General features: G+C 37.6%; 2 protein-coding genes and 1 long non-coding RNA gene across 4 annotated transcripts; 2 read left to right on the top strand and 1 right to left on the bottom strand.

Annotated features, from left to right (window-relative positions):
• LOC130909421 (parvalbumin beta-like) lies at positions 1-7,060 on the top strand. The gene is made up of 5 exons (XM_057825876.1): positions 1-51; positions 249-315; positions 1,531-1,663; positions 3,105-3,214; positions 6,720-7,060. Exons 2-5 carry the CDS (start codon positions 255-257, stop codon positions 6,743-6,745), a joined length of 330 nt encoding a protein of 109 aa, XP_057681859.1. The 5' UTR covers positions 1-51; positions 249-254; the 3' UTR covers positions 6,746-7,060.
• On the bottom strand, positions 1,160-25,093 carry LOC130909422 (uncharacterized). Its single transcript, XR_009061752.1, has 3 exons — positions 25,023-25,093; positions 10,272-10,338; positions 1,160-1,735 (listed from the first exon to the last, which is right to left on the bottom strand). It is a non-coding gene; the product is annotated as an uncharacterized LOC130909422 (long non-coding RNA).
• Positions 12,418-25,730, top strand: pvalb9 (parvalbumin 9). Of its 2 annotated transcripts, XM_057825874.1 has the most exons (5): positions 12,418-12,653; positions 16,965-17,032; positions 24,724-24,856; positions 25,074-25,183; positions 25,416-25,722. In XM_057825874.1, the coding sequence occupies exons 2-5, from the start codon at positions 16,972-16,974 to the stop codon at positions 25,439-25,441; spliced, it is 330 nt and encodes a 109-aa protein (XP_057681857.1). In that variant the 5' UTR covers positions 12,418-12,653; positions 16,965-16,971; the 3' UTR covers positions 25,442-25,722. The 2 variants fall into 2 exon arrangements, with proteins under 2 accessions (XP_057681857.1, XP_057681855.1); XM_057825872.1 differs by lacking the exons at positions 12,418-12,653; positions 16,965-17,032 and adding an exon at positions 23,870-24,358 and having other exon boundaries at positions 25,416-25,730.
• Positions 25,731-26,415: the final 685 nt, after the last annotated feature.

Here is a 26,415-nt window from a genome sequence, read left to right as displayed (position 1 = left end):
AACAGATTCTTCTCAGTCAATCCTCTCTAGTCTTTGAGATAGAAGCTCAAGGTGAGTTCATGAGATGGGATTTATGCGAGGCACAAAGTGGAGGACTACCATCCAACCACAGGAGTTATTTGCTGCTTTGTTTTGGAGAAATTGGACCACCTCTTTTCTGGAAGATTTACAGTCAACACGCATGCAAATTGTTGTTATTTTGATTTTCAAGATGTCTGATGTTGTTTTCTTGTCCTCTGCTCCCGCAGTTAAAGATGGCATTCGCCGGAATTCTGAGTGACTCTGACATCACTGCAGCCCTTGCTGCTTGCCAAGGTAAAAATTTATGAAATGTGTGAAATTTAGCTTACGTTGTGTAAGATTTTTTATATTTTATTTTATTTTATTTTTTATATTACATCCTTTACAGTCTTGATGATGTTTATTTCAGTCAATATCATGTAATAGTGCATTTGGTACCGATCGAATTCCATGATAACTCCACTAAAAAGATGTTATGCTGTCAGAAATTTGAATTTGAACATTTGAAAATAACCGACACACACACAAAAAAAAAACCCTGCATAATATAGATAATGATATTTTGCAGGTACGGGCCTTTATTATGCAGGTGGACCTTCACTGACTGATTTTTTAATTTCTCAAAATGTTAGAATAAATAAATAATGTTATATTTCATGTGCAGATTTTTAGGATTTTTCATGCACATGTATAATGAAGTGATATTTCATTTAAAAAAAAATTAAAGTTTTTCACAACAGTAAGTTAGTAGTCATTTACCAACAACAACTAAATTATTTAAAAATTCTTTAAGAAAAAAAAATACCATGAAAAATTAATAACAATCAAAAAATTTCTTAAATGATCATTTCAAAAAAAAAAAAAAAAAAAAAAAGAAAAGATTAAAACTAGCCAAAACAGTTTGCAGCTCATGAGTAACATGTTATACTTTAATTAGGTGTAGTAGTAGTACTATCAGTATACTATAGTATTTAACATGAACACATTTTCAATATACAGTATCTATCAAATAGTTTAATTTTCCCAAAAGCCTTTATAATTTATCTATATGATAAATGATTACCAGTAATGGTGAGACTTTTAAAATTCAGCAAATTTATTATTATTTTTTTTAAAAATACCATTTTAATGTCCATATAAAATTATTTGGTTTAAAAATGCACTTTTGATTTAGGTGATATAAATTTATGTTGGCAATTACTGATGTAAGTGAATAATTATATCTTCAATGAGTACTGTATATCATAACACTCAGTTACAAGGTATTCCCCGTTTACTCATTCACTACCATTGATGGCAATAGACCTCCAATTCATTTAAAGTGGGAGGGGCTGATCGCTGCCAGGTCCCCCCAGTTCAAATGGCTTGGACGTCCATCGCCGTCAATGGCTGCCAACAAGTTAAGCTGCGTGTGGAATGCACTCAACATGCAATAATTGGATCTGATGGAGCACCTGTCAAGCAGTCAACATGTAAGTAATATGCCACCAATGTGTGTCGTACGTGCAGCTGCCGACTCCTTCAAGCACAAGGAGTTCTTCGCCAAGGTCGGCCTGGCCGGCAAGTCTGCCGACGTCGTCAAGAAGGCTTTCGCTGTCATCGACCAGGACAAGAGCGGCTTCATCGAGGAGGACGAGCTCAAGTAGGCCAGCCGTCCTCTCCCCTCGGCTTCTGTTTCAGCTTCTCAGAATCTTGTTTTGCGCGGATCGGGTGTCTGAAATTGAAATGATGTCAGCTTTCTGCGACATCGGAGATGTTTTGAACCTATGGGTGTTGATGATTATATGCATACATTTTCTTTTAGCCTTTTTAAGATTGAAAAACTTTGATTAACATTGACGATATGCAGTGGAGGGATTTTGTAATATCATTTTAAAATCTTCAATGTACCGTAATTTTCGGACTATAAGACTTTGACAGCGGCATTATATGACCAAATGAACCACCACCATTGCTTCAAGAAGCTTCATTGGCCATCACTGCTCCCTTGGGGAGACAGTTAACCTCAGCTGCCATCTGCTGTCAATGCTGTTTTCATCCAACGGGCCTCCTAGCATGCATTGCGGCGCTACAGATGTACATAACAGTCAAAATTCATGTTCTGTGCTAATCATTTCTTCAGTTATTTAGTAACTTTAGTCATTTTCAGACTATAAGCCGCTACTTTTTTCCCTCATTTCGAATCCTGTGGTTTATAATCCAGTGCGGCTTATATGTTGATTTATTTCAGTTAATAGGTAACATTTTATTTGACAGCGGCATCATAAGACTGACATAAGACCGTCATAATTATGACATGACACAATCATGGGCATTAATGAACGCATATGACAGATGTCATCAAGTGTCATCCGCCAAAATATATCACTAACTCCAATTATGTCCAGCTCGGATCTTTTACATCAATTCAAAAGTGAGATGATTTGCCAGATGACACAAAATGACATCTGTCATAAGCATTCAATAATGCTGATGGCAGTGTCCTGACATAATTATGATGGTCTTATGACAGTCTTATGGCGCCACTGTCAAATGTGTTACTAAAATACGATAACTAGCAATTAATGAAACAAATAGATCAGTAACTGAAGAAATTATTAGCACAGAACATGAATTTTGATTGTTATTTACTTGTCGCGCTGCAATGCATACTAGGAGGTTGATTGTCTCCCTCTTATGATTAGTATGATAAAGTATTACCTGTTAATATCTTTTAGTGTAAATATGCCATAATACGGTGTGGACAGCATCGGCTTATCGATGAACAAATGCCGTTTTCGTGTCAAATTTGGTGGGTGGTAGCTTATAGTCAGGTGCGTCTTATAGTCCGAAAATGACGGTAGTTATGGTATTTTGGTAACACATTCGACAGTGGCGCCATAAGACAGTCATAAGACCATCATATTTATAACATGACATTGCCATGAGCATGAATGAATGCTAGCGGAAATTTCAGTGATCTAACACCCATCTGAAGTGCTATTTAAGAGACTTTGTAGGCTTGCTACACATAGGCTTTCAGTAAAATTGATTAGAAAGGCAATCCGTTCATTAATCTGACTTTCATCTTGGTCCTATTGTAGGCTCTTCCTTCAGAACTTCTCTGCTAGTGCCAGAGCTCTGACCGACAAAGAGACCAAGGCCTTCCTGGCGGCAGGTGACACCGATGGCGACGGCAAGATCGGAGTTGATGGTAAGAATGTGTTTGAATATTTATCACCAACTACTAAGAGGAGGGTACAAAGACACTCAATTTAAATCGTATTCAATATATTGTGATAAAATCTCTATAAATTATTACCTAAATACACAAACCAAAGCTTACATTTATTATTAACTGCACTCTAATCAGAGGTGGGTAGAGTAGCCCAAAATAATACTCAAGTCAGAGTAGCGTTCTAAATAATATTACTCAAGTAAAAGTAGCCATCCAAAAATGTACTCAAGTACAAATAAAAAAGTATTCGTTGAAAAGAGTACTCGAGTAATGAGTAACATTGTGACTAACTGCTTACAATGTTTGATTTAAAATTTTTTTTTTTTTTGAAACAATGGTATTTTTTTCTCAGCACAACTTAATCTATATGAACTATTATATTAGTATACTGTACTACAAAATTACAAAATTAGGTATACTATATTACACAACCATATTAGGCCAAAAAGATGACACAAAACCCTTTGAATTGAGACCAGAACAACACTATGAAACATCACCCGTCCAAAGAGCATGAGTGCCATCTAGTGGAGAAAAAACATTGTTACCTCCGATTGGCATAATGGAGTCATGTGGTTAATGTTGTGACGATTCATTGCTAAAACTGAGACAGCCACTGTCAGCATCTCTGGCAAAAATAAAGTCAATATGTAGAATAAAGAGGAAAAATGTAACCACTCGTGTTGCCCAAAGTAGCAGAGTAAAAGTAATGTTTGTTTTTCATAAATCTACTCAATTAAAAGTAGCCATCCAAAAATGTACTGAAGTACAAGAAAAAAAGTATTCTTTGAAAAGAATACTCAAGTAATGAGTAAGATTGTGACTAACTGCTTACGTTTTTTGTTGTTGTTTTTTTTTAATGTTTTTTTTTCTCTCACACAACTTGATCTTCAAGAACTATTATTAGTATACTGTACTACAAGATTGAGAAAAATTAGGTATACTGCATTACATGACCATATTAGGCCAAAAAGATGACACAAAACTCATTGAGTTCAAACCAGAACAGCACTATAAAACATCACCCGTCCAATGAGCATGAGTGCCCTCTAGTGGAGAAAAAAACATTGTTACCTCCAATTGGTATAATGGAGTCGTGTGGTTGTTGTTGTGACGTCTCATTGGTGAAACTGAGACAGCCACTGTCAACATCACTGGCAAAAATCGTTGTCTTCATAACGATATTGACGGGACACGGGGCGCGGGGCCGATTAATAGGTCGCCTGCATTGTTGCCGTGGCCGCCAAAGCTGACCGAGTGGAATCACAGACGAAGAGCTTTTTTCGTTAAAATCTTGTGAATAAATGCTTAAATCCCTGAATTCTTTATAGATATGGACCCAAAACTGTCTCGATTCTTGGTTAAAAGCAAAAAAAAACAAAAAAAAAACACGCAGTTAGCATATATTTTACGTAAGCTATAGTATATGTCGAAGTACGATGCTAGTCCGTCAGTCAATGTGGCGGCCGCCATATGTAAACAAAACTTTTCTGGTGAAAATTCTTGTGAATAAATGCTTAAATCCCTGAATTCTTCATAGATATGGAAGTTAAAACAGTCTCGATCCTTGGTTAAAAGCAAAACAAAAAAAACCACATGCAGTTAGCATTTATTTTACGTAAATATGGCGAAGTACTATGCTAGTCTGTTAGTCAATGTGGCGGCCGCCTTATGTAAACAGAGCTTTTCCGGTGAAAAGTCTTGCGAATAAATGCTTAAGTCCCTGAATTTTTCATAGATATGGACGTAAAACAGTCTCGATTCTTTGTTAAAAGAGCAAAAAACATGCAGTTAGCATTTATTTTCCATAAATATGTCAAACAATGATGCTAGTCTGTTAGACAATGTGGCAGCAGCCTTACAACAAAGAGCTTTTTACGTTGAAGATTAAAAAAATATGATAATTACCTTGAATCCTCGAACAAATCACTCCTGGGACAATCATTCCTGTTTTTATGCGGTACAGCTTTCAATCTTTTTGAATCTAAATTCGGCATTGGATTGCTGCATGCGTCACTGTGACCGACTGCGAATAACTGAAGCGGATTGTGGCATGGTCCCCTACTTGAAGGCGTGGCGCAGTGAAGGTGGAATCTGACCCGTCAATATTATTATGAAGTCTATGGCAAAAATAAAGTCAATATGTAGAATAATAAAAAAGAAAAATGTAATGACTGGTGTCGCCCAAAAGTAGCAGAGTAAGAGCAGAGCTCCTTTTTCATATATCTACTTAAGCAAAAGTTAAAAAGTATTGCGTGTTAAAACCACTCTATGAAGTACATTTTTCTCAAAAGGTTACTCAAGTAAATCTAAGAGTAAATGTAACGCGTTACTACCCACCTCTGATTCTAACAAATATATAGTTAGTTATTTGTAATGAAATTAACTATGAACAATACCCGCAAGTAATAATTATTTATTATTTTCTTTAAACAAACAATTTTTTAGATTTTGCATGGCTTTATTTATCATTTGTATCATTTTTTTTCCCCTACCTGGATTTATTCATATCAATAGAATAAACGTTTAAGTACATAATTGCCATATTTTTCGGACTACTAGTCGCGTTTTTTTTCCCATAGTTTGGCCGGTTGTGCGACTTATACTCTGGAGCGACTTATGTGTGGAATTATTAATCCATTTTTATATCATTTCACATCTTATTTTGGTGTTTTGGAGTGACACTGATGGTTTGGTAAACGTGTTAGCATGTTCTTAATGCTATAGTTATCTTAATAGCTATGTTACGTTAACATACCGGGAACGTTTTCAGTTCATTGTTTATGTATCATGTAGCATTAGCATACTGTACACCCTTGCGGCCTGTTGTTCTCTATTCTATTTTTATTTTAAATTGCCTTTCAAAATGACATATCTGTTCTATGTGTTGGATTTCTTTCAAGTAAATTTCACCCAAAAATGCGACTTATATATGTATTTTTCCTCTTCAATGCGCATTTTTTGGCTGGTGCGACTTATAGTCTGAAAATACGGTACCGTAATTTTTTGACTATAAGGCACAACTGACTATAAGAATGGCTACAACTTTAACGAATAAATGGTATCTGTTTATATATAAACCGGCCCGTACTATAAACACAGGGATCAAACCAAGGTGGAAAAGTCGCAGCTTATAGTCCGTAAATTACGGTACTTATCCATAGTGCTTAAATTAAATGTGAACGTATCTGAAAATGAGATTTAATTATTGTTTTCATTTAATTTTTTGTGTGTTAGAAAATAACTATTTAATAAATATTGAACAAAAAATATATTTTGCATGTGTCTTATTTAATTTGTTTATCTGATAAATGGTGGGTTTGTTCAGTCAAAACTGTAGTTCACAAATTTATGTTTCATAATTTGCAATGATTCGATTTTTTATAACAAAAATTAATATACTATACTCTTCATGTAAACTGTGTGAACACATTTATGACTTCATAACTAATTCAAGTTTCATTTTCTGATTGTTCTGCAGAGTTTTCTGCTTTGGTCCAGCACTAAAGCAACACGCTGACCATCATCTTACTTGACTAGGAACAACTAAGGAACAACTTGAGCCCGGATACTCCTCTCTTCTTCCTTCTCACTCTCTCTCAACCCCAAACTTCACCTCCATTTTTTTTTCATTTGACCTTTGAGCTCTGAAACCAAATCAGGCCTGTTGGTTGCGCTGCCCAAGTTTGTGGTGTAATTATATGTCTTCCTTCCTCTATTTCTCTCTCTCTCAAATGCTTCTGACGTCGTCATTGTACTGTGACTTTTGCTTACTGTGAGATCAGCGATGGTGCACTTTTACAGCAAACTAACGGACGATGAATGAATAATAAAGGTTATTTTTCAAGACTGTGTCTGCTTGGTCTTAAATTACTGTGATGGACGTCTGTAAATGCCACTGAAATATGTAGGATTAGTCTTGTACTTTTAGAATGGTAGTCACAAGATGGCGCTGCAGCTCTAATGTGCTTTTAAAAATACATCAGCTTCTACTAAATATCAATAACTTCTTAGTTTTCCATGTTTTTTTTTTACCTTTACAGTGAGGAAATTATACTGTACCATACTGCTGCAAATAAGTATTTGAACAGCTAAAAACAAAATCAATGTTAATATTTGTTACAGTAGCCTTTGATTACAACTACAGAGGTCAGAGGTTTCCTGTAACATTTTAGCAGGTTTGCACAGACTGCAGCAGCGAGTTTGCACCACTGCTCCACACAGATTTTCTCTAAATCAATCAGGTTTCTGGACTGTCACTGAGAAACACGGAGTTTGAGCTTCCTCCAAAGTTTATCTATTGGGTTTAGGTCTGGAGACTGGTTAGGTCCCTCCAGAACCTTGATATGCCTTTTACGAAGCACTCCTTTATTATTCTGGCTGTCTGCTTCGGGGCATTGTTATGTTGGAAGACCCAGTCACGACCCATTTTCAAAGCTCTAACTGAGGTAGGGAGGTTACTCCCCAAAATATCACAATACATGGCCCTGGTTATCCTTTCCTTAATGCAGTACAGTCGTCCAGTCCCATGTGCAGAAAAACACCCCCTAAAGCATGATGCTACCATCCCCATGCTTCACAGTAGGGATGGTGTTCTTGGGATGGTACTCATCATTCTTCCTCCAAATGAGTGGAATTAAGACCAAAAAGTTCAATTTTGATCCCAAATGACCATATGACTTTCTCCGATGACTGCTCATCCAAATGGTCATTGGCAAACTTAAAACGGGCCTGGAAATGTGCTGGTTTAAGCAGGGGAATCTTGCGTGCCATGCATGATTTTAAACCATGACGTGTTAGTGTGGTCCCAGCTCGTTTCAGGCCATTGACCAGCCATAGACTTTATAAGGATGTTGACGGGACACATTCCTCAGACACTGCGCCATGCCTTCAATTAGGGGGCCGTCCCACACTCCGCTTCAGTCAGTCGCAGTTATTTTCAAACACATGCAGCGATACAACGCCGGATTTAGGTTGAAAAAGTACGAAAGCCGTACGGCATACAAACGGAAAGGATTGTCTCAGGAGTGATTTGCTTGAGGATTTAAGGTAATTATTATATTTTTCGTAGCATGAATACATTTTGAAGCATGAAAAAAATGAATGGGAGAAATTAACCGCTACAGCATTGGCGTCATAATTCACAATACTGACGTAAAATAAATGCTAACTGGCCGTTTTTTGTGTGTGTGTGCTTTTAACCAAGAATCTGTTTTAGACTGTTTTACGTCTATATCTATAAAGAATTCAGGGATTTACGCATTTATTCACAAAAATTTTCACCGGAAAAGCTCTGTTTACATATGGCGGCCGCCACATTGACGAACAGACTGGCATCGTACTTTGACATATTTACGCAAAATAAATGCTAACTGCCCTTTTTTTTTTTTTTAAATTCACAAGAATTTTCCATGTAAAAAGCTCTTTGTCTGTGTTTCCACTCGGTCAGCTTTGACGGAGATAGGCCCCCTATTAATCAGCTCCCTGCCCCGTGTCCCGTCAATATATTATGAAGTCTATGGACCAGCTCCTCCTGTGTAGCTGTGTAGTTCTTGGCTGATTCCCCACCATTCTATGATCATTGAGACCCTACGAGGTAAATCTTGCATGGAGCCCCAGTCTGAGGGAGATTGACAGTCATGTTTAGCTTCTTACATTTTCTATCAATTGCTCCAACAGTGAATACTATATCACCAAACTGCTAGGCAATTGCCCCGTAACTCTTTCCAGCCTTGTACAAGTCTGTCTCTGTTCTGTCTCTGGTGTCTTTGCATATCTCTGAAGAGGACAAGTTGGAAAAAAAAAAAAAAAGAAAGAAAATCCGCCGTGCGTCCATCTTTGGGAAAACAAACTGTGGCACAGTCATAAATCGTCATATTTCGAGCATGTCGTCGGATGTAGAAACAAATGGCGAGTCAAATTCTACGACAGATGTCGAAAAGATCGTGTGTCGAAGCTATCGTATGTCGAGGTAAAAAAAAAAAAAAAAGGCTCCAAAGACTGCCAAATATCACTCTACTCATTTTACGCTGCCTTTTAGTTCTATATATAGGTAAACTGGCGCCATTATAGATTGAACGCGATAATGCGTGAGTAGGTCGTGCAGCGCATGCGTTAATTGCGTTAAATATTTTAACGTGATTAATTTTTTTAAATTAATTACCGTCGTTAACGCGATAAATTTGATAGCCCTACTTTAAGCCTAAAGGCTCTTGATGAGTGTAAGACATTTTGTCTGTAACGTTAAATACAATTAGAAAAAATGCTATTAAAAAATATATATATTAAAAAAAGGCATGTCCGATATTTTTTTGCCGATGCCGATACTTTGAAAATGACGTGATCGGACCCGATCGTTGCCGATCGATCGGGACATCTTTATACGCGATAATATCTCGTTAAAGTCATGGCATCTGTAATTCTGCTGTCACATGCTTCCACCTCCAGATAGGGTTTTGCTGTTTAAATTTTTATTTTTTTTTTAAATGCCTTCCTGTTCAAAATTTTTCTTCCCCCAGAAAATTGAGATTTTACGCTTTCCAATGATGTATCACACATGCATATCGGACAATTTTTTAAATGTGGCCAAGTTGGGGGTCTCAGAGCGGAACTTCAAGTCACCTGAGTGTTTTCCACTATATATATATATATATACATATATATATATACACACACATATATATATATATATATATATATATATATATATATATATATATATATATATATATAAAATAAAATTATATAATAAAATAAAATAATGATAATTTTTTTTTTTTTATTATTGATATTTGACCCAAAATAGTCACTTGCCCTATAAAGGGTTAAAGATCTTAAGTGTCAACTTTTGAATACCTGTCCACTGTAGTGACCACTGTCCCTAAAAGGGTTAATCAAATGAACACACAGTTGTGGTAGAGTACTCCTAGCAATGCTGACATAGCAAACCCCCATAAGAGGAGACATGGAAAAATAATGACCTTAATTCCCTTGGTTCTCATTATATTTATTTATTTAAAAAAAAACATCCTACCTGAACTGCAAGTGACAGAAATGCTGACTCAAACCACCAGAGATGACGCTGCCATTGCAGGGGAAACCTGCCAGTGAGGAAATAGCAGGTCGTCACGGTAACCAGGTGTAATAACCCCCCCCAAAAATATAGATTTCATATGAAATTGTGGAATTTGCACAGGACATGTTCCATATTTTTTCAACACAAACTGTGAGGAAAACAGCAGGAATGCGTGCAAACTCGTGAGGGCCAATCTAATTGTATTGTTCTACTGACAGATGCCGGAGTATGAAAGGAGAAAATGCATCTCACATGATCCATAAGGAAGGGTACCAAATGCATTTGCATAGCTGTTTTTTATCCTGCTTTAGCGGCTTACTCGCTGAAAAGCAGAGAGGGCAAGAATGGGGCACATGCGGGCCCCTTCGTTCTTTAATCCAGCCAACTGAGAATTTGCATTACCGAGTGCTACAATAGACTCAATGTATGATTAGATCGTTGATTGATTGGAAATAAATAAATAATTAATTGTCTTAGTAAAATAATTAATTGCACTTACTATATAAGTTTAAATATAAATGGTCGGGGTGTTACAGTGTAAAATATACTTAAAAATTGTATGAATTATAATAATTATTGAAATAAAGTAATTTAAATGTTATAAATTGTTTTATTAATTTAATCAATCAAATAATTAGGTATTTAATTCATTGTGAATATGTTTTCATTCAAACTTTTTGATTTTTTTTTTTTAAATATTTGTTATTCAATTATTGGGTAATTCATTTATATATATATATATAAATTTATTATTTATACATATATTTATTTGATACAATAAATTTTATTTATAACTATGAAGTGGTTCAGAAGATGAACGAATGATCCATTAATGCACAATGATAATTAATTTTATTTTAACATTGCAAATTAATTGCTTTACATGTATTTTGGTGTTATTATTTAATTTATAACATTAATTATCAAATCTTAACATTGTACACATATTATACTTTGTTGTTTTGTTTTAAATAAAAATAGTAGAATAATTCAATTCGCATATAAATTTAATGTTTGTTCAACAAGATGATGATCATTTCAATTTGACAATGATCATTTCGAATTATTTTAACTTCATATTTTACACTTAAACCTTTATGTGTTTATTTGGATCTCAGGAAATATTTGCATGAATAATTTCTAGTTTTAAAAAGAGTAGAAAATGCAATTATTTTAATAAGTGCTGCGATGTGATTAACTCAAGAATTCGATAAAAAAAAATAATAATAATGCTGCTTCGAGTATTCGTTTATTTAAAGTGGCGTTGTAATCGTTTGTTTTGAAAGTGTTTACATTTAGTTTAGTTTTTTTTTTTTTTTTAGGTAGATACACTGCCCTCTAGTCCACCTCATTTCACATGACTGAATCCAGCTGCTCCCTGTGAAGACCAACATAAGCTAAGTTTTTGTTTGAGCTAATTTTCTTTTAATGCATTCGTAATATAGTTTATGGGTATATTTAGCTGTTTTTTTGTGGGAATATGAGTCTGAACCATTTGTTAAGAGCATTGTAAAGAAAAATGTTAGCATTTTATATCATCAAAGCTAGCAGACTTTTGCTATGTAAGTTAGCCAATTGTTCTTTTGTTGTAAATAGATCCTCATTTATTCGTTTTTTAATACCGTTTGAGGCTCAGTTCAAGTATTTTATTTTTTATGCTCCTTATCCGGTTACTCGATTATTCGAATTAATCGATTAATCGACTACTAAAATAATCGATAGCTGCAGCCCAAATTTTAATCATACAATCATAAATTAACTATATTTTGAATTCTATTTTATCATTTCAGTTATATATACAACAAATTTTAAATTTTATGAACTTTTTTTTAACATATTTTCTATTTACAATTTTTTTAACCTCAACAACCTCCACACACACGCGCATCACCTATTTTTTTAAGCATCATCCCCCTCCTGTCACCTCACTTCATCTGTCCATTTGAAAAATCAAATGCATCTCTTAAGCACAAAAACTTCCCAACCCCGATATAGATTAAAGAGACTTGATTAAATGCGATATGTGCATAATCTCTCATGTGCACATGCAGAGCAAGGGAGAGAGGCTGCAGAAGGGAGTGAGTGAGCGAGAGCGCATCGAAAGAGGGCATCAGAAAACTTGATTGGATAAAAACCGACGCCTTTGAGCTGAGAGCAAGTGTGAGCGGCGGCTAGAGAAACTTCAAGCGAATCGGACAGGAAGAGAAACACCTGGTTTGGGGGAACATTTGATCCCACATTTCAAATTCAGGCATAACCATCTCACTATATAAGAGTGAGGCACTTTTCAGCACTGAAACTCATCTGTTTTGGACTTGAGAGGACACACAGTCGACATAGGTGAGTTTTACATCTGCACAATTCCAGATATCCAATGTCATATGAAACGTTACTGCAAAATAAGGCTCGTATTTTAATTGTTTTATTCTAGCTGTATTCTGGAAAGGTGCAATTAATTTTATACAATTGAAAGACAATGAACTACTGACATGACAAGAGATTCTTGGAGATGTGCTATGTTCTGATTCGTGTTATCAGATTGCTATTTTAGGCTGTGGTACTTTATGTGGTATAATGCAGTTCTCTGCCAAACTACACCCAAAATATAAAGTATACTTAAACTAGAAACTGCAATTTCTGGATACATTTGGGGGACACGTCCTGTTAATATCAGCTCACTTCCTGTTAATTTGGGGACATTTTGCAGTCACTTCCTGTTGATATCAGGTCACAAAATGTCAATGGGCTGTAATGGTAGATGGTCAAAAATCACAAGAACCTATGTTTTCCCGCCATTGCAAATGAATAGGAAATTTGGACGTACATGGCTGTCAATGGCATCCCATTAGAAATGAATGGGACCGTTTTGGGTGAATTTTAGGGGAACTGTACATTTTTGCCAAATTTTGTATACAAATTTTATGCCCCTCACCATTCCGGAATTTTTTATGTGTAAATTATGCGATTTGGTCAAAAATTGTAGGACAAGAAGCAATTTGATTTTTTTTTATTATTTTTTTTTTTTTAAATCACGTTTACGGGCGAAAGGAAAATTTTGGGGGCTTCTTTCGAAAAATTCCCTGCGTAGCGCAAAATTCCGGTCATTTTGATATTTGAACGCTGACGGTCGGTCAAACGGTTTGGGCTGTGCGGGGTGCCAAAGAAACGCCATTCAAAAAAAAAAAAAGGAATTTGACTTTATGAGGCTTTGCAAAGCAAAGGGCGTAGGTTTGCATAGGGACAATAGAGACATAACATTACCAACTTTCCAGGACGATCAAATTGTCCCCACCAACTTTTTAGCTACCTTTGTCCAGTTATCTTGGTAATTTAGATTGTCTTCACATACTTTGTCTGGATAGAATTGACCCTACCATTATTAAGCGAATTATTTCTATTATGTTTAAACTTACATTTACCTCTTTTAACTTGCTGAATGTGCAGGTCCATTTTTCCCCCTCATATGCACGTTTGATTGGCTGATAACTAGACTCCCACCCCACGCACACTCACACAACCCCGACAGAAACCCTCCGCAGCCCCCTTCCAAGAGCAAGTATATCAGAAGTTGTTGGTTTTTTTTGGCCAGCAGCCACTGTAAGTAATGAAAAGACACGTCAATGTTGTGCAGGTGGGGTACACACCACAAATTTTGCTACTGAAAGTCCGACCTGCATCAGTTTTAGCATAACATTAAACTGTGTGAACTTTAGTAGGAAGCTGCTTAAAGAAAAGTGTCAACGTTAATGAAACTGTGAAAAATGTAGTGAACTCTGCCGGAAACTATAGAACTAGAAAAATGTGAGCAAGAAGCTGCTTAGAAAGAGAGAGGAAAGAAGGCTAGAGCATGTTGTGACTTTACACTTTTGGAACCAAATACCTATTAGTGAATTTATTCATTTATTAAAATATATCTATTTATTTTCTACATTACTTATTGAAAAAAAAATATTTACAAACTTTGCAGAAATTTTTTCAGATAATCATACATTAATCATAATTGAGGTAAAAAGTTTAATTAATTCCGATTTAGATTATTTTCAATGATTGCTCAAGCCACAGATGCACTTTAGAGATGAAAATAAGGGACACGATGGAAGAGACAACCAATTCAAACAATGTATTACTCTGGTAGTGAAGGACAATGTAGGCTAACATGTAGTTTGTGCATAGGTTAAGTCAGGGGCGTCACTAGATTTTAAGAATGGGGGGGGGGGCTTAGCCCCCAGGAGTTAAACAGGATGTAAGTGAATAAAGCGTACAAATACAAAACTTCCCAAACAATTAACAAAGACTGATAATTTGTATATACGGGTACAGTATGTATATATACATACATTTAATCATAGAGGCTAATGCCATGACTTTCACTCACAACACAGTTATTGTTTGTTCACAAATATTCATGAATCAAACAAATTACATTTTAGGCACTTACAGTATGTATCAAAAATGGCTGTAATTTCAAACTCTGCAAAACACTACTAATTACTTGAATTTAAGTAATATCTGGGTCATGCTACACACTTCACAACCAGCCTGGGTCTCTCCCCTGTCACCCTCTTTGCTCCTCTGCTCTGACTGTTACAGGTCAATAAAGGTGGTGGAGTCATTCTTATTATTATTAGTGTATTATTATGACCAGAGGCGTCGCATCTCATTTGGCAAACCAGGCAATTGCTTAGGGCCCCCAGCCAGCAGGGGCCCCCAGAGGGCCAACAGATTCAGCACACACAGCTTTACTGCACTGTCGCAGCGACAAGTGCGACAGGGCCAGTGAAAGTCTTGTGTCTGCGTTCCCTGAAGGGGCCCCTTCACTCGCTACACCCCCCCCCCCCCTCCCCCCCACCCAACTCAGAGTGACAGTGAGCGGCGATTTGGCTTTTTTTTAATTGGCGTATATCTAAAATAAAGAGGAGTTATCCTTCTGGAAGCGACAAAAGAAAGAACAAAATAAAGCAGAAGAGGAGAAAAGGAAGCAGGACAGCGGTGAGTGTACTATGTTACTGTAGTTTTATGTCCTATTGTAGTAGAAGCCAGGCACTTTGAGTGTCCTAAAAAGCGCTCTATGAGACTGAGGCGTTATTATACTTTTATTAAATATGCTATTGCTCCAAGTATACTTGCACACGCTCGAACGGCCCCATGTTGCTTGTTGCCTGGGGCCCCCAGGGACCCTTGCAACACCTCTGATTATGACTATCCACTGATGATAATCATACGTGAATAAGCTCAGCTCCTGTACTCATCTGCGTAAAGTGAGAAACACAGCTGATGCTCCAAAAAGAAGTCAACCCAAAGATAGTGGTACAAAGAGTGCACTTAACTGTACTAGGACCTTCACAATGCATTTCAGACTAACTAGCTAGCAGCAGCTAAGTAGCAGTAGCTGGGATGTAACTTTTGACCCCAAAACAGCAAACGTAAAAGACGTGCAGAGACCGACTGCTAGCTAGGCTACAGGAAAATGTCGACTGGATTTTCAACGATGGGGGTGTTCTCAATATGAACAAGTGGAATGGACTGGATAGCGACGCACTGAAGGGGCTCTCTAACTTACTCTGGGGATGGCGTGGCTCAGTGGTAGAGTAGTTGTTCCCCAATCCAGAGGTTGTGGGTTCGATTCTTTGTCCTGATGAACTCGCCTAAGTATCCTTGAGCAAGATACTGATCCCCACATTGCTCCTGGTGCTGCGTCACCAGTAAGTAGATGGCGATGTAGTGTAAAGTGTTATGAGCGGCTTGAAAGGTGGAAAAGCGCTATATAAGTATAACACCATTTATTCTATGAAGTAAGGGGAAACTGACAGATTTATGATTCAATTTAAGTTAACAATGACAGGTTATATGATCGTTGATTTAAATTAATATTCTGGTATTTTCATAGTGAATTTTCATAGCTTCAGATTTTTTTGTCATTCTATTTTTTTTTTTTTTTTTTTTTTAATTAAACAACACCAAATTATTTAGAGGGGCTTATGAATATTTTCGGGGGGCTGAAGCCCCCCGAAAACACCCCTAACGACGCCACTGGGTTAAGTAGTTAGAAAAATTAAAATAAAAAAACAAGACAAACAAAACTTCTCCCATCTTGAAAAATGACTTTCTCCCATTAAAACAACAATTTTAACTTTTTTTTCATTTCTATGTAGGATACACATCAGCATATTCGTGAGACGTGACAAATGTAGCCCTGAACCCTGTTCACCCAATCTGTCTGGTTTTATTCATCTCCAGTCCCTAGCAAAAAGTGTACATGCAAGTTATGCTGTCATTGCGTCCCTACCAATGTTGAGACCAAACCTATGCCCATGGTGTACCTGCTATGCGAAAAACATGAAAATTGAAGCAAAATTAGCCAAGTAAGCATGTTCTTTCACAGCACTATTTGCAATAAACATGCAACAGAGGGCCAGCACTTCAATCCCTCGATTACCCTGCCAAGCCAATTAAGTAATAAGTGATTAAAAGGCCCCGAGAGGCAATTTCACCAATTATCCTGGTTAGTCAGGCAAGTAATTAAGTCATAGTATCAATGGACCTGGAAGACTGACCGAATGGAAACATTTGCATCTATAAATGGAAGGTAAGGATTTGGACCCAAAACTGAGAGACTGTATCTAATTTGTAGTTTTTCTTTTCACCCTGCAGAATCAGCATGTCCCTCACTTCCATCCTCGCGGCGGAAGACATTGAAAACGCTGTGAAAGACTGTCAAGGTGACACACACACACAAAAGTTCCAAACTATAATACATAACCGATCAATCTGTGATTTCTTTGACCTCAAAAAACTAAATTTGTAATCTTTTTTCTCAGGATGCATTTATTTCACTTATGTACAGTGTCCTCTTATCATCACCTTTAGATGATTGCAAAAGCTTTTCAATCATCTAGTCTGTTTTGGTGACGGCGTGACTTTGCTCAACTTCAGAAACAGTGAACGGAAACGGTTTCCGCATACATTTTTAATCTCACCTCATCTGCCTTCTTTATCTTTATTTTGATACACAGTGCTTCTTCAATTTAAGAGTGACCCGAATTATGAGTAATCAGATTTTTTTTCTTTCACTGTTATTTTTTAAAACACAACTTTAAGATGTTTAATGACAGTCCCGATTATGGTTTACTTCAAAGTCTTTGTCAAAAAGAGAATAATTTCTGTTATCTTAATTCGAACTCCTGGGAAACACCATAAAACACTTTTTTTTATACCAGACCCATATTTGAACACAAATGGTGGAGTAACATGGTGAAGACAGTCAAAGCCTGTCAGTAATTGTTCTTTTCTTCACATACTCTTAGAATTCTACACATATACTTGAATTGGAAGTAGGGTTGGGCACCGAGCATCGAGCATCAATGGGATCCGGGACTAACACTCCGGTTTTCCCGGAACTATTCCAAATTTTCTATTTCAATCCTAAGTTTCGATGCCCTGACCGCCGACCGGAAAAAATAGCTGCCGAGCACCGCGAAGAAGAACCCACTTGAAGACTAGCTCTGTTATGAGCAAATCATATGAAATGGCAAATTTAGCTAAGCACAAAAACGTGTTGCTTAACTTCACATAAATGACAACAAGATAACAGAATCAACACACCAAAATGATATCAGACCCTCTGTTAAAATGTTTAAACGTACAGATTTTGTTTTAAGGGTTCCCAACAATGTGTAGTGCAGAGGAGAGTAGCGTCTGTACACCTTCTTTTTGTCTGCTGCTTCCAGTAAGTGACCACTAGGGGAAGCCAAGAGCACATAGCAGAACCAAAGAAAAGTCTTGTAGCTTGACATCTTGTGGACGGATGAACAATAAGTATAGAAAGAAACTTCTCCACTTACTATAAAAGAAGTCAACTTAAGATCAAGGGACAGAATTAGATCGGGGACAAAATGTCCCCACCTGACATCTGTCAACCCTTAACTAACTCGTAGAAATAACACCTAAAGCAAACAATGCAATACAATAAATGCCTGTGGCATAAGACACTCTAAAACATAGGCAAAATAATACATGCAAATGTTTTCTCCGTGAGCTTTCGAAAAATCTTTGTGAACGTGCACTCCTGTGGAAAGACACTTCATCATATTCAAGTTCATAGACTGATATTTATATGCAAGTTAAAAATAGCCCTGTGAGAAATTCATAGCAAAGTTAATGGCGTACCGCAAGCAACACGTCACTTCCGCTCATTAATATTCATTACATTAGCTACCGTTGCTAACCAAGGACAAGCCATCGTTTGTCGCTAATAGGAAATGAATGGAAATCGTGTACGAAGGAGACGTTTACAGCGCTAAACCTACCAATTCTCTCCGAAAATGATGTGCCTGGTGCCAAATTGACTGGCATAGATGTGGAAGAACATAAAAATATTCAGTTAAAGAGGTGGCTTTAGTGTCGAAGGCTGAAAAAGACGAAAAAAAAACGTGCCGACCTAAGCATAGCTTTAGCGTTTTTATCGACGCGACTGACAATGACATTCTCCCGTTTCAACAAGCTATCCTTTACCATCAGCCCTGTCTTTCTTACATATCCTCTGGTTGTCCTACGTCTCTTACCGTTCTTGGGGGTAATTTAGTTAGCTTTGTGTAGCGATCGCAAATGCTACTCAGTGACAGCCAACGAACACTTTTAATTTTTTCATTGATAACACATCTTAATCCTATAATTTATGTACACTCCCCCCTTACTAAAGTTTATATATATATATATATATATATATATATATATATATATATATATATATATATATATATATATATAACAGAAACGGTAACAGTGGCAGTCAGATACCATTATAATTCTTTTCAGGTCATTCATTGTCAGACAGAAGCAGTACGGCACAACGTTACGCTAAAAAAATAAGTTAAAAATATAAAAATGGCTTACCTCTTTGTCCTCTGAAAGACCATGCCAACCCAACATAATGTTTACTGCATATGAAACGTGAATGGATTCGCCGAGCTGGTGTTAAACTCCGTGCAAGTTGATTCGGTCTTCACATTTTTTCCGCCCGAATTTTTGGTTTCCGGGAACGTATGAAGAAAACATCCTTCATGGTCGTAATGTCTAGAGTCGTTTCTACAAGTTCCAAAAAAGCAATGCGTGATCGGCATGTTGGTTTTTGAAAGATTACCGGCGAAAAGTAGCACTTTTTACGTTAGGTCTATGCGAGGGCGGGTCTATAATGTCCCACTTCGGCTTTACTTCCGCTTTACGATGCGATGTCACGGTCTAAAAATAGCCTGTGTGCGGTACGCCATTGAAAGTTCATATAATTTGAAAAATAATCGAGAAGTGAAGAAATTAGTATAAACTATATGATTTTTTTTTACCCTGCCTATTAAAGGAATCTGAATCGAGAATCGTTTGGAACCGGAATCGAAACGTGGAATCGGAACCGTTCAAATTCAAACGATGCCCAACTGTAATTAGAAGTGAATGAGTAAAGCCTTTATAAGGCACTAATATAAATACTATGAATTATATTACTTCCGTTTTTTAAATCATATTTTATTAATTCTATATGTTAAATAAAATATAAAAGTGCAATAACAATCAATAATGTAAATACTTACTAAATCTACTGAGTAATAATTAATAACACCATTTTTGTAAATTACTATTAATAATTCATAGCCCTATTATAGTTCATTAATCAACCGATATTTGAACACAAATGGTGGAGTAACACATAGACAGTCAGACTGCCAGCCTTTTAGTGTTTTATTCGACTTATTGTTCTTTTGCTAATTAACACAACACCTGCCAATACTATACATATAACGTATTTGCCGTATTATAAGGCGCATCGGACTATAAGGCGCACCCTGAATGAATGGCCAATTTTAAAATGTTTTTCATATATAGGGCGCACCGCATCATAAGGCACAGTACAGGGTGACCCAAAAAAAAGGTTACACTGCCATAATACAACTTAAATGCCATGTTTATTCATCTTAGAATTAGAATTTAATCACAAATTATACATTATTGTAAAGAACATGTACAGTACACTCTATTTTTCAATGTGTCCTCCCTTAAGTGTCACAACAGCCTCCAGGCGCCTGCGGAACGCTTGACAGGTGTTCTTTATGTAGGATGCTGTCATCTTTTCCCAAGATCTAACAATGGACCTCTCCAAGGCTGCCACAGAAGTTTGTGGCTTCTTACAGGCACTGTCCTCCACAGTTGCCCATATGCTATAATCCAGGGGATTGAGATCTGGACTCTGGGGTGGCCACATATCACCTTGTCAATCAACTTTTTGGTCCACACAGATCGGCACTTCCAGACCCAGGTTTTCGTGAGGCTGTTCCAGTATCTTTAAACTTCTTTTTAAATTTGTAGACTGCACATCTGGATATTCTCAGATTTGCTGCAATCTCAGTAGGTGTCAGACCGGCACGCAGCAATTCAGGTACAGCTAAAGTTTTCTTCATTTCTTCATTTTCAGCAGAAGCACAGGAATTGTAGAGACGAGAGATTACCAGCTGCATTGAGTGACCTTAATGAATCACTTAAGCATGACAACCTATTTAGATATGTTTCAATGGCTTTTAAACAAGCAGTCAACTGAGTGTAAACTTTTTTTTGGGTCACCCTGTAGTAGTGCAAGGTGGGGCAGAGCAATTTGCTTATTTAAATTTGGTGCTCTGAAGCAATGGTTGCTCTGAGTATGGTAGAGATGGACTTATTTGAGAGGGTGGGGCTTAAAGTTTGGCTCTTAATGTGCGTTATTTTGTTTTTAACTTTCAGGAACCCCAGTGAGTATAATGGAGTGGACGCGCTTTCGCTGTTGATGCATTTTTTTCAAGCGGTCGCTGAATCGTGGCAATGCAACATGCATTCCGTAGACACTTCAATATTGCCCCCCGTCGTCGTGTTCCTGGCCAGCAGTCGATTGTTTCATGGGTAAACAATTTCACGGAAACGGGTGACCTAAAGGAAAAAGCAACATGGCCTCCCACAAACAGCAAGGTCACCCCAAAACATTGACGTTGGTAGACAGTCTGTGTTGAGATCTCCCCGACGGTCTGCCCACAAACACGCATCTGCTCTTGGGTTGTCTGCTCATTCTGTGAGATGAATCCTCCATGCAGAGTTGAAATTTCATCCCTACAAATTACCTATGGTGCAGGAACTTAATACTCGTGATTTTATTGCCGTGAAAATGCATGTGAGGCGCTTTTGGGCTTGCCTGACGACACACTTATTTTCTTCAGTGATGAGGTTCACTTCCATCTTTCGGGATCCAAAAATAAGTAAAACATGCGCTATTGGAGTCCTAAAAACCCCAGAGAACTTCATCAATGTCCTGACACGCACTACGTGTAACTGTTGGGTGTGCACTATCGCGAGTTGGCATAATTGGCCCATGGTTTTTTGAAGAAAACGAACTGGCAGTATCAGTGACATCTGACTGTTATGTCAACGTGATCAATGAGTGTTTCCTGCCAACACTGAACCAGATGGGTGTGGAACGAGGGGCAATATTGAAATGTCTACGGAATGCTCGTTGCGTTGCAACGATTGAGCGACCGCTTGAAATAAAATGCCGCAACAGCGAAAGCGCGTTCCAGCTTCGTCCACTCTATGATGCTCACTGAGGTTCCTGAAAAATAAACACAAAATAAATAACGCACGTTAAGAACCAAACTTTAAGCCCCACCGTTTCAAATACGTCCATCCATACCATCCTCAGAGCCACCATCGCTTCAGGGCGCCAAATTTAAATCAGCAAGTTGTTCTGACCCACCCTATAGTAGTGGTTGGGGTTTCATTATGCATCCACTAGATGAAGCTGCGCTAAAGGGAATTTCATGCCATGATTAACCAATATTGATCTACATATAAAGCACATCGGTTTACAAGGCGCACTGTCGTGTTTTGAGACAATTAAAGACTTTTAGGTGCGCCTTATCGTGGGAAAATACAGTACTTGGACTCGCCTTAAATGAATTAAGCCACTGGTCCCAACGTTTTTTGCAACACGGACCGGTGTGATGTTAGCCTTTTGTTCAAGGACCGGTAAAGTGTGGCAGAAAATTACGGCAAATATAGAATGACACCACACGGCTGAATCAACCTTTTTTTTAACGGCGGCCTTTCCTAAAACTTAACTGCAAATATCCTTGATCGCAAGCATAATGAGTTCTTCTCCAAAAGGGTTTAGCCTCTTCTGGCTCAACAGGACTTTTTCCCGTAAAAAAGATGTCCAAAGACATCTGTTTTTCAGTCATCTTCGCTAATGTGCGGGCTTATTATATTCCAGGAACAAATCTAATGCACCTATGTCATTATTGAGGACAAGCGCGCATAAAGTGGGGAGAACAAGTATTTGATACACTGCCGATTTTGCTGGTTTTCCCACTTGCAAGCCATGTAGAGGTCTGTAATTTGTATCATAAGTTCTCTTCAACTGTGAGGGACGGAATCTAATACAAAAATCCAGAAAATCACATTGTATCATTTTTAAATAATAAATTTATATTTAACTGCATGAAATAAGTATTTGATACATTTCCAACTAGTAAATATTTCGGCTCTCAGTTCTTTTTTAAGAACCCATCCTGTTCTCCACTCATTACCGGAAGTAACTGCACCTGTTTGAACTTGTTACCTGTATAAAAGACACCTGTTCACATGCGCAAACAAACAAACTCCAACCTCTCCACAATGGCCAAGACCAAAGAGCTGTGTAAGGACATCAGGGATAAAATATTAGACCTACACAAGGCTGGGATGGGCTACAGGAAAATAGGCAAGCAGCTTGGTGAGAAGGTAACAACTGTTGGAGCGATTATTAGAAAATGGAAGAAGTTCAAGTTGACGGTCAATCTGCCTCGTTCTGGGGCTCCATGCAAGATCTCACCTCGTGGGGCATCACTGATCATAAGGAAGGTGAGGGATCAGCCCAGAACTACACGGCAGGACTTGGTCAATGACCTGAAAAGAGCTGGAACCACAGTCTCGAAGAAAACCATCAGAAACACATTACAACATAGCGCACGTAAGGTCCCGTTGCTGAAGCCAGTGCATGTCCAGACACGTCTGAAGTTTTCCACTGACCATCTGGATGATCAAGAGGAGCAATGGAAGAGGGTCATTGGTCGGATGAGACCAAAATTGAACTTTTTGGTCTAAACTCGGCTCGTTGTGTTTGGAGGAAAACGAAGGATGAGTACAGTATTTATTATTTTAAAAAATCATACAACGTGATTTTCTGGGTTTTTGTATTAGATTCAATCCTTCACAGTTGAAGAGATACAAATACATGATACAAATTACAGACCTCTACATGCCTTGCAAGTAGGAAAACCAGCAAAATCAGCAGTGTATCAAATACTTGTTCTCCCCACTGTATATATGAAAAAAATAGATGTCAAATTCCAATGGATGTCAATGACGACTTCCTATCCAGTTTTATGGTTATATCTTTTGACTAATCCGAGCAAAACAACCAGAAGTTCCCTGTCCGCCATTGCTGAGCTGTGCCGCCCACAGCATACAGCCAGCAGCAGCTAACGTTCCTGTTTGCACTGACTAATGGTGACCGACCACTAGAGGGTGACGTACACAAATTTCTACTCCAATTAGTCATATATCATGAGGTACAGGTCAGATTTCGGTCATAACAAATTAGTATTTCTGTGCGGCCCGGAAGCAAATGCGCCACGGACCGGTACCGGTGGCTGTGGATCTCTGAATCAAGCTATCTCTATTTACAGGCAAATGGTGGAGTAGCACACATAGACAGCTGTGGCGATTGCTCTAAGACTACAAGGGAAGATAAACTTCCCCCAAAATGTCAAAAAATAAATGATTAAATGTATACTCTAGTGTGCACATGTCATTGACTAAATATGCGTTGCAATGCATTCAACTTTTGTTCAGAATTAGCTTCTTATCACTAGTTATGATGCAACTTGCTTTTCATTCATTTGCACAGCTTCACAGTCCCTTAAACAGTGTGGACGCTGGTTCGTCTCCAGAGTTGAGAGTGCATTGTTTCACTACAGCGAAACGGGACGAGTCATTGGGTAAAAGCTGGGTATATCCCGTCCATCGGACGCTGTGCTTCTCTGGGGTTCTATGGACATTTTTCGATTTTCATTCCGTTGTTCTGAGTTGAACAGGAGACTTTCATAATGATCCCAGCGACATTTGCTTTGTTAAAAACGAATATTGAAAACTTGAGCCTCTATTTCTGGTATTTTTTTGTAGCTGCTTGTGTTTGGAGACCTGACTTCTGGCACTCTAGTTTCTTTCCCTACTGAGCAGCCCTTAAAGGCACACTTTGAGCTTCTCCTCATTGAAAGACCAGCATCAGCGACTGATAGACGGTCAAAGACTGCCCAATTCAAATGATTCAAATTCTAACTAAACTAATGTTCCATTTATTTAGTTCCAGACTCGTTCTGCTACAAGAAATTCTTCGGACTTTGCGGCCTCTCATCCAAGACGCCCCAGGAGGTCAAAAATGTCTTCCAGATCCTGGACGAAGACAACAGTGGCTACCTGGAGGAGTCGGAGCTCAAGTGTGACATGGCCCCACTTACACAATATGACAATGTGCATGCATGACAGAGAGATTAAGGCCTACTACCTCCTAACTCGCACAACAGTATTAAATCCATCCATTTGTAATCCACACAGATTATAAATGTATAAGTGTTATTATGGTAGTTGTGTTACATCATTCACCTTTGGTTATGAAGTGCTCTCTCTTCATGATTCTGTGTCATGTTTACACAGGTTTTTCCTGCAGAGGTTCGTCCCCGGAGCGAGAGCGCTGACCGACGCGGAGACCAAAAGCTTCATCTCGGCGGCGGACGACGACAGCGACGGCAAGATTGGAGCTGAGGGTCAGTGTCGGATTTCATGCGGCCAAACAAACATTCGATGCCAGAGGGGGAGCGCTTTTTCCTGACGGTCGCTATCTCCGAGCAGTCGAGTTTAAATAAAGCTTTTCAATTATTCATGATGCTGGATAAATTTGTATATGCGGTACATTTTTGTCGACTTTGTTAAATAAAATATACAGATTTTATTTTCGGCAGCTACATGTCCTATTGATGATGTGTTTTTTCTGTTTAGAGTTCCAGATGATGGTCCTGTCCTGAATCCTGAACATGAGGCTCTGCAGTTCTTGTTTCCATTTTCATTGATTTTTTTTGTTTTGTTTTTGTTGACTTGTATTTCAGTGGATCTTCTATGTTTAAATCTATTTTCCTCCCTTCCTCATTTTAGACCATGATGATTTCAGTCTGTCCTTCAAACCTGTAACAATGAAAAATTGACATGTGTGGCATCTGTTTATTGAAATAAAATGACAGAGATGAATGTTGTCTTGACTTTCAACATGTCTTCATATTTTGATATGCACATATTTTGATATTTCTTCTTCGGAAAATATCCCAAAATATTTGAAGATAACACGTAATAAATAATAATAATGGTATGAAAAATATATGCAACATTTTAAATGAATGCTACAAAACCATAATAAAAATACATGCCACATTCCACATGTGTTTATTAATGTTAAGATTTACCTAACACAAACTTACAATTTTCACCAATTTCCTTTCTTTTCCAATGGCTCATTTAATATTTCAGCTTAAATCTTTCCTAATCCTTTTTATGTCACTCAAATGACTTCAACTTCAACATATTCTCCTGACACTTCAAATATTTTCAATTTCTCACATTTTCGACTAAAATTTCACAATTTTTGACCTAAATTGAAAATTCTTCACCCAGTCTCCAATGACGGTCATGTACATTGATGTCATTGACGCCCGTGTACATTCATGCCAATGAGAAACATCTACACTGCTGGCCAAAAGTATTGGCACCCCAGCAATTCTGTCAGATAATGCTCAATTTCTCCCAGAAAATGATTGCAATTACATTTATTTTGCTTGCAATGGAAAAATACAAGAGAATGAAAAAAAATTAAATCATTTTACACAAAACTCCAAAAATGGGCGGGACTAATGTTTCATGTACGAGATGGAGGAACCAGTTGCATATCCCAGACACAGGATTTTATTGATGTTGACAGGCAAATAAGACAATCAGGTCAAGCGGTAAT

This window comes from Corythoichthys intestinalis, chromosome 21, assembly GCF_030265065.1.
Source record: "Corythoichthys intestinalis isolate RoL2023-P3 chromosome 21, ASM3026506v1, whole genome shotgun sequence".
Taxonomy (NCBI): domain Eukaryota; kingdom Metazoa; phylum Chordata; class Actinopteri; order Syngnathiformes; family Syngnathidae; genus Corythoichthys; species Corythoichthys intestinalis.
The sequence above is the reverse complement of the archived record's forward strand: the minus strand, read 5'-3'. Positions and strand labels throughout refer to the sequence as shown.

What these genes read in the sequence shown, in the direction of transcription:
- LOC130909421 (XM_057825876.1), top strand. Translation starts at nt 255, where the DNA reads ATGGCATTCGCCGGAATTCTGAGTGACTCTGACATCACTGCAGCCCTT. An exon ending in AGCCCTTGCTGCTTGCCAAG is followed by an intron (nt 316 to 1,530) that starts GTAAAAATTTAT and finishes TCGTACGTGCAG; the next exon opens with CTGCCGACTCCTTCAAGCAC. An exon ending in CGGCAAGATCGGAGTTGATG is followed by an intron (nt 3,215 to 6,719) that starts GTAAGAATGTGT and finishes ATTGTTCTGCAG; the next exon opens with AGTTTTCTGCTTTGGTCCAG.
- pvalb9 (XM_057825872.1), top strand. Translation starts at nt 24,166, where the DNA reads ATGTCATTGACTAAATATGCGTTGCAATGCATTCAACTTTTGTTCAGA. An exon ending in GAAACGGGACGAGTCATTGG is followed by an intron (nt 24,359 to 24,723) that starts GTAAAAGCTGGG and finishes CCATTTATTTAG; the next exon opens with TTCCAGACTCGTTCTGCTAC. An exon ending in CGGCAAGATTGGAGCTGAGG is followed by an intron (nt 25,184 to 25,415) that starts GTCAGTGTCGGA and finishes TTTTCTGTTTAG; the next exon opens with AGTTCCAGATGATGGTCCTG.